We start from the raw sequence: 14,545 nt of genomic DNA, 5'->3' as shown, positions 1-14,545 counted from the left end.
TAACACCCTACCCCCAACTCCATGCCCCCTGACCTTCTGCAATAACCTCTTGTGAGGTACCTTGTCAAACGCCTTCTGAAAATCAAGAAAGACCACATCCACCGGCTCTCCTCTATCCACCGCCCTAGACACATCCTCATAGAACGCCAGTAAATTTGTCAGACACGACTTCCCTTTGACGAAACCGTGCTGCGTCTGCTCTATCAAGCAATTCCCTTCAAGATGCCTCGCTATTTCCTCCTTGATGACGGATTCTAACATTTTACCTACAACAGACGTTAAACTAACCGGCCTATAATTCCCCACCTTTTGCCTGCCACCCTTCTTAAACAACGGCGTAACATTAGCCGTTTTCCAATCTTCCGGCACTTCCCCGGAATCCAGCGACGTCTGTCTCTCTTTATAACTCAAATCATCAAGTCCCAGTAGCGTCCTTGTAAATCGTTTCTGTGCTCTCTTTAGTTTAAAGCACAGTGCCACCATGCCACCCATGACACAGTTTCACATATTTTGACATTTGACACAGTTACATATGTTTATTTGACCTGTTTTGCTTTGTGGCGCTATGAATATTTTAATATACACCTTCTCCAGAGTTCCCCAGCATCACAGATGCCAGCACCACAGATGCCAGCATTCAGCCATTTTGATTCGGTCCATGTGATATCAAAAAACAGATGGTAGCGCTGATACTGCACAGGATATATCAGCCCTGACAATATTACGGCAGTAGTACTGAAGACCTGTGCTCCAGAACTAGCCATGTTCCTAACTAAGTTGTCCCAGGGCATCTACAACATTGGCAAATACCTGACAATGTGACAAATTACCCCCCGTTCACAAAATGCAAGACAAAACCATTCTGGCCAATAACTGTACCATCAGTATATTCTCAATCATCAGCAAAGTGATGGTAGCTGTCATCAACAGTGCTACCAAATGGCACTTCTCCAGATGCTCAGTTTTGGGTTCTGCCAGGGCCATTGAGCTTCTTAATTCATTATAGCTTGCACTAAACATGGTAAAAAGGAGCTAAACTCAAGCGGTTGGCTGGCAGTAACTGCCTTAGACAGCAAGGCAGCATTTAATTGAGTGTCGCGTCAATTAAAGGGGCCCGAACAAAATTGCTATCAATGGGAATTAGAGAGAAAAATGTTCAGTTCTTGGAGTCACACTTAGCACAAAGGAAGATAATTATGGTGGTTGGAGGTCAGTCATCTCATCTCCAGCGCATTACTGCAGGAGTTCCTCAGGGTAGTGTCCTAGGCCCAACCATGTCCAGCTGCTTGATCAATGACCTTCCTTCCATCATAAGGTCAGAAGTAGGAATGTTTACTGATGACTGCACAATGTAAGTACAACTCACAACTGCTCAGATGTTGAAGCAGTTCATGTCCAAATGCAACAGGACTTGGACAACACTCAGACTTGAGCTCTTAAGTGGCAAATAACATGTGCTACTCAAGTGCCAGGCAATAACTATCTTCAGCAGGAGAGAATCCAAGCATCTCTGCATGACATCCAATGGCATTACCATTGCTGAATCCCCCATTATCAACATCCTTGCAATTACCATTGACCATACTCTGAACTGACCAGCCATGCAAATAGAAGAGGTGGTCAGGGGCTAGGAATAGTGTAGGGAGAAACTCACCTGCTCTCACCCCAAAGCCTGTCAACCATCAAGACAAGAGTATGAAGAAATACACTCCACTTGTTTGGATAAGTGCAGCTCCAGCAACGTTCGAGAAGTTTGACAATATCCAGTACAAAGTAGCCGAATTGATTGGCACCCATCCAGCACCTCCAACATTCACCCCTTCCACTACAGACACACAGTGGCAGCAATTATACAAGATGTACTGTACCAACTCGCCAAGCCTTAAGAACATAAGAACATAAGAAATAGGAGCAGGAGTAGGCCATCTAGCCCTTCGAGCCTGCCCCGCCATTCAATAAGATCATGGCTGATCTGTTGTGGCTCAGTTCCACTTTCCCGCCCTCTCCCCATAACCCTTAATCCCCTCTCTTATCAAGAACCCATCAACCCGTGTCTTAAAAATATTTAGCGAGGCAGCCTCCACCACTTCAACGGGCAGAGAATTCCAGAGATTCACCACCCTTTGAGTGAAGAAGTTCCTCCTCAACTTCTTCTCAGCCTTCTTCGACAGCACCTTCCAAACCCATGATCTCTGCCATCTCAAAGAACTAAGGTAGCAGATACATGGGAACACCACAACCTGTAAATTCCCCTCCAAACGACACACTGTTCTGACTTGGAACTACATTGCCATTCCTTCACTATTGCCAAATCAAATTCCTGGAATTCCCTTCCAAACAGCACTGTCGGGTTTCTATACATCAAATGGACTGCAGCCCCTCTAGAAGGCGCCACTACCTTCTGAAAAACAAGTTTGTTTGGGCAAGAAATATTGGCTTATCCAGCAATGCTTTATTATTTTTAACAGAGTGACATGATAAATTGTGACTGTGGCTTCAGCAAGTCAATGGCAACTCACAGAATGAGCATTTCTTTAGCTTTAAATCATTGGAGTTTTCTCACAAAACGATCCAAATTCTTGTGCTGTATTCCCAATACCACTATATGAATAGCCTTTACTTATTTCACACTTTCTCATGTTCTTAGTAGCTGAACCTCAATTTACTGTCAAAGATAATACAATAACACTTGTCTTCATAACAGTGGTAAAATGGTAACACCAGACTGAACATCTGTATGCAAAATGCAGTATGATTAATAGTTGAAATCATTATTATTTAGTGGATCCTACTTCAATGTGTACAAAGATCTGGGATTGACGGCCCAACAGAACATAATTTCGAAACATAAGAGCACACCATATTTTAAACTTGCAATGTGCATATAATGAGAGTGCTGAATGGGACACATTAATGTATGGCTTGGGGTATTTGCAACAGGTACGAGGCAACTTTTGTCATTAGCATAATTACCTAAAGCAAAACTATGATACAAGTCATAGAAACCCTACTGTGAAGAAGGAGGCCATTCAGCCCATCAACTCTGCACCAACAACGATCCCACCCAAGGCCTATCCTGTAATACCACATATTTGCCCCGCTAATCCCTCTAACCTACACATCCTGGGACACTAAGGGGCAATTCAGCAAGGCCAATGCATCTTACCTGCACATCTTTGGGAGGAAGCTGGAGGAAACCCACACAGATACGGGGAGAATGTGCAAACTCCACACAGACAGTGCCCCAAGCCGATAGTCAAATCCAGGTCCCTGGTGCTGCGAGGCAGCAGTGCTAACCACTGTGCCATCATGCTGAGCTTGATCATTGATCAAAGAGGGTGATCACTGGGTTTGGTCATTGAATTTGAATGCAGTGCATAGGTTATGGTCCATAATGTTTAAATGACCATTTCACAGTTCATATGGAAGAATATATCAGAAATGTGATAGCATAATAATTTTTTTAGTCTAATAGCTGAGATAATGGAATCAAATTGTGATGCACTTGTCAGAAGAAATGATTTTTGTTTGCAAAACCTGCAAAAGTTATCAATGAGCACTTTCTGGCCCAACTATCAAAAACAGGCACTTCTAATCACAAAGAAAATCTTATTTTCTTTAAATCTTCTTTTCTAGCTGATTTGAACAGAATGAATAGTGATGTTAGACGCTACAGCTGCACGCCACGAAACTACTCAGTCAATCTTCGAGAAGAGCTGAAACAGACGAATGCAGTCTTCTTCCCTCGCTGCCTCCTTGTTCAACGTTGTGGCGGAAACTGTGCTTGTGGTACTGAACACTGGCGATCCTGCAGCTGTCTGCCAGCCAAAACTGTTATGAGATATCATGAGGTATTTGTCAATTACATTATCCATAACTGAGACTGTGATATAATCCGATTGTTCCAGAAAACGTTCAGATACACATCGATACTAACGGTGTGCAGCATCCGGTGTTATTTTCATCTTTGAAAGTGTCATATTCTGCTTTACAAAGATCGAAGGATAGCTGAAGTAAAAACAGAAAATGCTGAAAATACGCAGCCGATGAGGCAGCATCTGTGGAGGGAGAAGCAGAGGTAATGGCCAAGATTTTACGGGCTGGTGGTTGTTCCATCCACTGGCCCATTAGTCAGAGGAAGCCCCAACATAGCCAATTTTGGGTGCCCCTGCCAGATTTTACATCAATCAGGCAATACTGCCTGGCATTGGGACTCTCGTACCTTTTAAGGGAGGAGATCCCACCTCCAAGACCTGCTGGCCAATTTGAGGACTGGTATCTCGTCAGTTCCAGCCAGCAGTGCTTTTGGGAGAAGTGGCACCCTGCCAGGAGCAACATCATGAACAACAACTTGGTCCCAAGGTAAGTGGGGTCAAAATCAGTCAGGCCCCAGGAGGGGATGGTGGGAGTGGTTGATGAGGGTGAGGAAGGCATTGCTGAAGGCCATTGCTTGCGACCAGAGGATCTTTCCATGGGCCACAGGGTGTCTGATCAGTAGGCCCCCTCCCTAGAGCCTGCATGGAAGCCCCCAGCAAACATATATCAGTCTTCCACATGGTGGAGGGCCTCCCCCACCACTGGTAAAATGCCATTAGAAGCAAACAGAGGCCGTTAACTGTCCCTTAATTGGCCATTTAAGGGCTTCAATTGACCTTTGAGCAGGAGGACCAATTGTTCACTTGTCAGCATTGGTAAAATGCCAGCTGCAGTGGAAAGGTGACAGGTGCGTCACCCCCATCCCCTGCTCTCCCACCCTGCCTTTTGGCCTCTGAGCTCTCGGCCCATTCCCCAAGGCCCAGTGATATCCCAGCCAACATTTCCGGTCAATCACCTTTGCTCGGAATGGGAAAACATTAAAGATGTGCAGGTTCTAAGCAAGTACCAAGGCAGGGGAAAGGCAGGGAAGAACAAGAAGGCAGGCAGATTAACTGACGATATGGATGATAGTGCAAGAGAAAAGGAGATGGCAGTGGCACAATGGAAGAAAGAAATGTTGAGTCTAGAGATGGTGTAAATTGAAAGGTAACAGGACAACACTCACCAACAGCTACTGTCCAAAATATGTGAGCGCAGAAATTATGATCTGAAATTGTTGAAATCAGTGTTGAATACAACAATGCCTAATCAAAAGATAAAATGTTGTTCATCAGGCTTGAGTTGTACTTCATTTGAACAGTGTAGGAGGTGGAGGACAGAGAGCAGAGTGGGAGTGGGGAGAATTAAAATGAAAGGAAAATAACAGCTGGTTAAGAACAAATGTGCTATTTTGGATCACGTTTCATATGTGTTCAGTAAAACCAATGAACATCATTTTGCTCAAAGAATTTACTTAATTCATCTTGATGTTCACAGTAACTTGATCCTGTGATCGCCACTTAATAAAATGTAGGAAATTTAGAGTAATCCAAATATACAAAACAGAATAATAATTGGAGCTGCAAAAATACACATGAAAATTCTGGCCACACAAACTTCAAAAATATTGTGCTGTTCACAGGTTGAATGAGGACCAATAGTTTGGGGGAGAATTTCATTCTACTGAAGATTTTGATGTTTTCAGGGCAAGCCTAAACTAACAACTGGGAAGGCACACCGAGATGTTTACTCAACAAAGTTGTTGTTTGAATAGGGCAGTGCGCAAAAACCAACATCAACCCAGGCAGAGGGGGCACTTAGTTATGTCCATGGAAAAAGTGCCTGGTACCTCTTTGTGGATATAATTCTCATGAATTGGCATAGAAGCATAGAACCTAGAAGCAGAAGTAGGCCATTCGGTCCTTCGAGCTTGCCCCACCATACATCTTGATCATGGCTGATCATTGAATTCAATATCCTGATCCCCCTTCCTCCCATATCCCTTGATCCATTTAGCCCCAAAAGCTATATCTAATTTCCCTTTGAAATCAGACAATGTTTTGACCTCAACCACATTCTGTGGTATTGAACTCCACACATTCACCACCCCCTGGATGAAGAGATTTCTCCTCACCTCAGTTCCAAAAGGTTTACCCCTTAGCTTCAAATTATGATCCCTAGTTCAGGACTCCCCCACCATTGGAAACATTCTTTCTGAATTTACTCTGTCTGACCCTGTTAGGATTTTATACATTTCTATGAGATCCCATCTCACCCTTCTAAGCTCCAATGAATATAATCCTAACCGATTTAGTCTCTCGTGGCATAGCGACAGACTGGTGGAAGCAGAGAGCCTGCAGTTACCACAGTCCTGCACATGACTGATTTGCAGTCATTGTTCACACAATGCTCAATGAAAGCAGTTCGGAGCCACCATAGTGTCAGGGGAGCCAAACAACGTACCTCCTTTGCGTATCACACGTTTTAAATACAAGGTGAAGTTATGAACCACACAGGATAAATGGGGATATTCCAGATGGTTCCCCTGCTGATCAGAATATCAATAATACATTTGACAATAATTCTAATTGTAGAACAACTAACATTGTATTTGCACTACAGTTCTGTGTGCAGAGGAATGTTGTTAGCTGTGGCTGCATTGATAATCTTATTCTCTCCAAAGCCATTCTCCCATTACTTATTTCAGATAAGGCTGACAAAGGTGTTTGTCTTGAAATGAAGGCAAATGTGAACCTCAAGAAAAATACATCTCTACTCTCGTCACCTGTACTTGGCACAGGAAGCTGCAGTATAGCAGTGGGCAGAATTTGACTGTATTCCATGCAATGCTCGTTACATTGTGGCTAACATTTCCAGCTATTGCTAATCTTCTTCCACCTGGTTCTGTGAGTAATGCACACAAGGGGCGAATTTTCCCATTCTGCCTGCCACGAGAATTGTAATGGGTGAGGGATGGATCAGGGAATGATCCACTGACCTCGGTGAGATTTTCCAGTTTGGGGGCAAACCTGGCTGGAAAATTCCACCCTAGAAGATGGAAAACAGTTGAACCAACTCTCCTTCAAATGAAGAGTTTGTGATTTTACTTTAACACATTTTCCCTTTATATCTATCAAGCTAGCAATGTAAGTAGTCTCTCAACACCAGGTTAAAGTCCAACAGGTTTATTTGGCAACACTAGCTTTCGGAGTGTTGCCCCTTCATCAGGTGAATGAAGAGTTCAATTCACAAACAGGGCATATATCAACACAAACTCAATTACAAGATAATGGTTGGATTGCGAGTCTTAATAGGTAATCAAGTCTTTCCGAATGCAGAGAATGTGAGTGGAGAAAGGGTTAAGTACAGGTTAAAGAGATGTGAATTGCCTCCAGCCAGGACAGTTAGTAAGATTTTGCAAACCCAGGCAAGTCGTGGGGGTTACAGACAGTGTGATATGAACCCAAGATCCCGGTTGAGGCCGCCCTCATGTGTGCGGAACTTGGCTATTAGTTTCTGCTTAGCGATTCTACGTCGTCATGTGTCATGAAGGCCCTCTTGGAGAACGCTTACCCGAAGATCAGAGGCTAAATGCTCTTGATTGCTGAAGTGTTCCTGACAGGAAGGGAACACTCCTGCTTGATGATTGTTGAGTGGTGTCTATTCATCCATTGTCATAGCATCTGCATGGTCTCCCCAATGTACCATGCCTCGGGACATCCTTTCCTGCAGCATATCAGGAAATGTTGGCCAGAGTCACAAGAGTATGTACCATGTACCTGGTGACTGGTGTTCCCATGTGAGATGATGGCATCAGTGTCAATGATCCAGTATGTCTTGCGGCGGTTGCTGTAGTAGGGTTGTGTGGTGTCATGGTCACTGTTCTCCTGAAGGCTGGGTAGCTTGCTGCGTACAATGGTCTGTTTGAGGTTGTGCGATTGTTTGAAGGCAAGAAGTGGGGGTGTGGGAATGGCCTTGGTGAGATGTTCATCTTTATCAATGACATGTTGAAGACTCCAGAGAAGATGTCTAGCTTCTCTGCTCTGCAGAAGTACTGGACGACAAAGGGTATTCTGTCCGCCATGTCCCGAGTTTGTCATCTGAGGAGGTCTGTGCTGTTTTTCACTGTGGCATGTCAGAACTGTAGTTCCAAATCTTACGAGGCTATCTTTCAATGTCTGTAGGTGTCTGTTGTGATCCTCCTCATTTGAGCAGGTCGTGTGTATATAGAGGGCTTGTCCATAGGAGATGACTTCTTTAACGTGTTTAGGGTGGAAACTGGAGAAGTGGAGCATTGTGAGCTTATCTGTGGGCTTGTGGTACAGTGAAGTGCTGAGGTGACTGTCCTTGATGGAGATGCGCATGTCCAAGAATGCAGCCGACTCTGGAGAGTAGTCCACAGTGAGTCTGATGCAGGAATGAAACTTATTGATGTCATCATATAGTTGTTCCAGTCATTGTTCGCCATGAGTCCAAACTGCGCAGCCTCAAACAGAACATTGTAAGCAGCAAACTGTCCAGCCTTCTGGAGAACAGTGACCACAGCACCACACAACCCTGCTGCAACAACCTGTGCAAGACATGCCGGATCATCGACATGGATACCATCATCTCACGTGAGAACACCATCCACCAGGTACATGGTACATACTCTTGTGACTCAGCCAATGTTGTCTATCTGATACGTTACAGAAAAGGATGTCCTGAGGCATGGTACATTGGCAATGGATGAATGGACACTGCTCGACAATCACCAGGCAGGAGTTTCCCTTCCAGTCAGGGAACACTTCAGCGGTCAATGGCATTCAGCTTCTGATCTTCGGGTAAGCAGTCTCCAAGGCCGCCTTCATAACACACAACAGCGGAGAATTGCTGAGCAGAAACTGAAAACCAAGTTCTGCACACATGAGGGCGGCCTCAACAGGGATCTTGGGTTCATGTCACACTATCTGGAACCCCTACAACTTGCCAGGGTTTGCAAAATCTCACTAACTGTAGTAGTTGGAGACAATTCCCACTTCTTTAACCTGTGCTTAACCCTCTCTCCACATTTCACGTTGTCTGCATTCGTAAAGACTTGATTACCTGTTAAGACATTATCTTGTAATTGAGTTGTGTCTATATATGCCCTGTTTGTGAACTGAATTCTTCACTCGCCTGAGGAAGGGGCAACACTCCGAAAGCTCGTGCTACCAAATAAACCTGTTGGACTTTTATCTGGTGTTGTGAGACTATTTACTATGCTTACCCCAATCCAACGCTGACAACTCCACATCTAGTTAGCAACGTGTTGGAGGGAAAAAAAAGTGCCAATCTGCAGGCATGATTGACCAAAGATACAGATTGAGCGTCTCCAAGAAACATTGTCTTAGAATCAGTGAGTAAGTATTCTATTCCCAACAACACGGTCTGTCATTTTAAGTCATAAGCAATCTCTGTTTATAATGGGTCATCATAAGAGTTCAGAAACTGCATATAATCAGTTTTGCTAAACTGCACTAAAGGCAGCAACGGTATAAATTTAAGATGCAATATAATGTGTTATAATTTTAAAGATTATTTTAAGTAGAAGCTCATTTTTATGATCCAAAACAATGTACAAAATGTTATATATTTAGTATAAAGCAAACTTAGAGATACGTGGAATATAAAGAAGGAGCAGTATTAAAATCAGGAGTAAGGGCTTAAGCTAATTTTCCTTAAGTTTAAAACACAACTCCTTAGTTAATTGCAGAGTTGTCGTCCGTTAATAAAAAGAAAAGCGTCTCTTCCTTTGGCAATTTCCTGTTATTAACACCGCAACAACATACTAGAAGTAATTTTCAAGAAGGGGGAATTCAGGTCATGACTTTGAATGCTTCCACTAAAAAGGATCGATCTTTGACACTCAGACTAATAGTGTTCTTTGCAGGCAGTTTGTCAAAACTTATGAAGACACTGCATTGTAACATTTGCTGGAAGCAGATTTTGACATAAGAGTTCTAGTTCTTAAATGACTGTACTATATTCTTGCCATCCTATTAACTGTCAAAATCCTTGAATAATCCTGTTGAACCTTCAAACATTGGACATAAGTAGTTCTCACAGATCTAATCATCAGGAGCACAGTAAACCTCCAAACTGATTTATATTCAGGAACTAATGTGAGGTTGAAGAATAAATATTCAAACCAGAGGCTGCCTTTGTGTTTCACTTCAGATCGAAGTCCAGCTGTAGCTTTTAAAGCTGAACTTTTAACATGAGAGTGTATGGTCACTCATGAGTCCAATTATTCTTGAATTGTGGAACAGCTCAAACAGGGTAAATTAATTTCAAAATCTAGAAAGACAGCAGCCATCGCGTCAGACTCGGCCCTGATCAATCGAAGCCCTTTTTGTACTGTTAAGCTGAAAGCTATTTATGCATAATGAATTTGGAAAGGATTCAGTTGAAAGCTCTTTTTGATATTTTTGATATGAAGTGCGGTAATGACTCAGTGTTCTCAGTATGCGAAAAGGCTCATAAACTAGATTTAAAATTTCCTTCACCATGCAGTTCACGTCAACTGCTTCAACCTTCTCTAAGGTGTGTCACTTGTGCAAATCTTTCATAGAAAAGTAATCAGTTGGGTAATGATTCAAATGTTGCTGAATATTGCTTTGGTAATCAAAAATTAATTGTTTTGAATTACATAGATAGCTATGTTCTTTGTGATTTTATAAATTTGGTATTTTGAAAGAAAGCAGACAATTTTTGGATTAGTCACTCTTTGGGACAAGACTAAAGTGGCATTCCTTTCGAACTCTTTAGTCAATAGTTAACCAATTACACATTGACAAGAACCAAGTCAGAGAAGTGTTCAATTGGTTTGTACCATCAGACCTCCTTATGCTGTTATTGTCTGTTGGTTCAGCTTAATAACCAATTTAATAACAGTAGCCTTTCACCCTTTTAATTGTGCAGCATGCAGTCAAATAAAATGCATTGAAATTAGCCTCATCCAACTTTGCTTTCCAACAATGGGTCATTTGGAAGGTGAAAACAAATGTTTCATTAATACTAATGATCTAAATCATATTTTTTCCACATATTGGATTAATATTGCACTGATGCACAAGAAATAATGCTCCTGCTCTGCTGAATCATGCATGTAGAATCTGAACTAGCTGTCCAGAAAAATCCATCAGAAGGTAAAAGGATGCCTAAGAATAGCAAGAACCTTAATACAGGAGATTGAAATAAATTCCGTTTTCAACAAATCAAAATTCTAAAGAGTAGAATAAATGAGAATAGGGTGACTGCAGAAAGTTAACTCCCCCTATTATTTCATTTTCCCAGCACCCTCAGCATAACAATCCCCTCCAAAATTCTAGCTTTTATTTTATTGTTCGTGAAGCTATCATTGAGGGGTAGCACTCTGGTATCTGAGTTGGAGGAATGCAGGCTCAAACCCCATGCAGAGAGCTGAGTACACAATATTGGTTGATATTCAGAGGGAGTACAGAAGAAGCTCCAAACTAAAAGGAGCCATATTGGACTTGAAACGTTAACTCTGTTCCTCTGTTCCTCTCTTCACAGATGCTGCCAGAGCTGCTGAGTTTTTCTAGCACTTTCTGTTTTTATTTCAGATCACTAGCATTATTTTACTTTTGTTTTAGTAAAAGGGGATGCCGCACCATTAGAGGTGTTGCCCTATGAATGAGGTGTTAAACCAAGGCCTCATCTTCTCTCTCAGGTGGACATAACAAATTTCATGGCACAGCTCTAAGAAGACCAGGTGAGTTCCCCTCAGGTCAACATTTATTCCTCAACTAAGATCACAAAGAGAATTGACCTGGTCATTATCTTTTTGCTTTTTAAGGAACCTGGCTTTTCATATGATGACCACATTCCCTCTATTACAATAGTGAACTGATTGGTTATAGAGCATTTGGGGCTGCTCTGAGATTATGAGAAGCACTATATAAATGTAAGTTCTTACTTAACAAACAGTAAACTGAAAATATACCTGTCTTCTTTGAAATGTAATATACATTTCAGGCAGTTGGAAGACACAGTTACTTTGGCTTCTTGCATTCTATAGAAATAAAATGTACCACTCATAGAGTTCATGGAGGAGAAGGAAAGGAGACGGTGCAGAATGCAGTGTTAGAATCACAGCTAGGGTGTGGAGAAAGATCAACTTAATATAAGGTAGATCCATTCAAAAGTCTGACAGCAGCAGGAAAGAAGCTGTTCTTGAGTCAGTTAGGTATGTGTCCTCAGACATTTGTATCTTTTTTTCAATGGAAGATGTTGAAGGGAGTAAGTCCGGGGTGCATGGGATCCTTGATTATGCTGGCTGCTTCTCCGAGACAGCGGAAATTATAGGCGGAGGCAAAGGATGGGTTTGCGTGATGGACTGGCTACGTTCACAACACTGTGTAGTTTCTCGTGGTCTTAGTCAGTGCAGGAGCTGTGATAGTGTGGAAATGAGGCTTTCTATGGTGCATCTGTAAAAGTTGGTGAAAGTCATAGTGGACATGCCAAATTTTCTTAGTCTCCTGAGAAAGTAGATAGATGAGGAGGATGAAGGTTTGTTCAAGCATTAATCATAGTAACAATAGAGTCCCTACAGTGCAGAAGGAGACCATTGCACTGACAACAATCCCACCCAGGCCCTATCCCCGTCACCTCACATATTTACCCCACTAATCCTCTAGCCTACACATCCCAGTACACTAAGGGGCAATTTAGCATGGCCAGTCAACTTAACCCGCACATCTTTGGACCGTGGGAGGAAACTGGAACACCCAGAGGAAACCCACGCAGATATGGGGAGAGCATGCAAACTCCACACACAGTGAGCTGAACTGGGAATCAAACCCAGGTCCCCCTGGCACCGTGAAGCAGCAGTGCTAACCATTGTGCTACCGTGCCACACGATTAATGTCACAATACTTTCAGAGTTTCCAGGATTTGAAAATAAAAGGGGTGGGGGGCTGTTAATTTGAAGATTAACCCTACGATCTTCAGGTGTAAAATCTTCTCACAGGAAAATTCAACTCTAGCAAGGGAAGTGTAACAGATGGAAGGAGGGAGCAGGGGTGGGGGGAGGAGGGGGGGAAATGTGGGTTGGAGGGGGGGGGCGCTGGAATCAGCCATAAACCTAAAATTCAGCCATGCCATTCCTGAAAACCGTGCTCTTCTGCACCCTTTTAAATGATTGCAACCTTTTAGCACTTTTATTTTGAATAACAAGGGAGTAAACCTTCTTGACTATTTTCATATGAAATGCTAACAAGCTGCCATTGATTAAGACATCTTTTCTGCAACCATAAAGATAGTTCCAAGTACCAATGAAGGAGTTTTCACACTGTGTTACGTCAGGCTATTAACCAGCCAAGAATCCTTTCACTACTTCACCTCATTCTCTAAGGGAAAAGTATGGAAATATGACAGCAACACAAACTTTGCAAGAATGTATTTTGCTAAATCCACAGCAATGCATTGTAGCATTTGGGAGCCTTATAGTCAAAGGTGTGTTAGTATTTTAATGTTTGGAATGTCACAGCCAGTAAGCTGGTTTAGCTTCATAACTTCTACTTCATTCAGGCAATAGTTTTGCTGGATCTAACAATGTAGACATAAGTCATTTGGTGCAAAAATAATACCTAATTTCTGTAAAGCTAAAAAAAATTACTGGTGAGCATGCTATTTTGAACCCAACAAAAGGTTTCCTGTGAGCAAATATTGACTTAAAAATCATAAATCTGTAATTTATAAGCAGGCTCACATTTCTTTTAATGCAAAGCACACAAACCTTCCTCCAGTGTAATCTCTGCTGTTTCAGTAGCTCAGTATCTCTGAAATGAATGCATAGTCCTCACACATATTGCATTGTAATAGTGGGGCCATGCATTGTTTCCTTTCTTTGAAACAACTAAAGAGGGAAAGTGACAGTTAAAGCAGTTTTCCTTCATTTGAAGGAACTTTTTCAAATGTAGGGTTACAAGTGTTAAGATCTATTTTACACCAATAAAAGTTTCACCTGATGAGGGAGCAGTGCTCCAAAAGCTCGTGATTCCAAATAAACCTGTTGGATTTAATCTGGTATTGTGAGACTTCTTACTGTGCCCACCCCAATCCAACACTGGCATCTCCACGTGGTATTTTACACCATACTGTTTAGTACTTTTGAAAGAGTGCGATTAAAAAAAGTTACTTCCCCAAATTACACACATGCGCTTTACTGTAAGGATGGGATTTTATGGCCTCGCTCATCGTGAAATCGTAAAATCCCACCAGAGGTCAACGGATCTTCCATGGTCCACTCCTCGCCCTCTACAATTCCCATGGCGAGCAAGATGGTACAATTCGGACCTATGTACCTAAACATATTCATCAAGAACAGAAATACTCAATTTGTATAAACTAGATATGACTTCACTTGCCTTTGATTGCCATTCAAAGTCACCTTGCATATTTTTCTAACAGCAACTGTTTTTGTCTGGTACAGTGTTCACCAGTGTGAATTTCTGCGGTTGTTAGCAACCCACAAAGAAATTTGAGAAATAACACTTTCGGATAGTCTCCAAGCTATCATAACACTTGAAGCATCAATAAGATTTGGTAAACATGTTTGTTGACTTTTATTGGCTATAACTCAACTTCTGTCCACAAAGCCATCCGCTCACATGTGCTTGAAGTTCTTAAAATTCTTCTGTAACTG

General features: G+C 42.2%; 1 protein-coding gene across 2 annotated transcripts in view; it reads left to right on the top strand.

The window, feature by feature from the left end:
• Window positions 1–14,545, top strand: part of pdgfd (platelet derived growth factor d) — a 156,136-nt gene that overhangs the window by 131,548 nt on the left and 10,043 nt on the right. For both annotated transcript variants that reach the window (XM_080197218.1, XM_080197217.1), the window contains exon 6: window positions 3,637–3,851. In XM_080197218.1, the coding sequence (XP_080053344.1) occupies window positions 3,637–3,851 (215 nt within the window). The remainder of the gene's footprint in view (window positions 1–3,636; window positions 3,852–14,545) is intronic.

This window comes from Carcharhinus amblyrhynchos, chromosome 10, assembly GCF_965287045.1.
Source record: "Carcharhinus amblyrhynchos chromosome 10, sCarAmb.v2.hapA, whole genome shotgun sequence".
Taxonomy (NCBI): domain Eukaryota; kingdom Metazoa; phylum Chordata; class Chondrichthyes; order Carcharhiniformes; family Carcharhinidae; genus Carcharhinus; species Carcharhinus amblyrhynchos.
The sequence above is the reverse complement of the archived record's forward strand: the minus strand, read 5'-3'. Positions and strand labels throughout refer to the sequence as shown.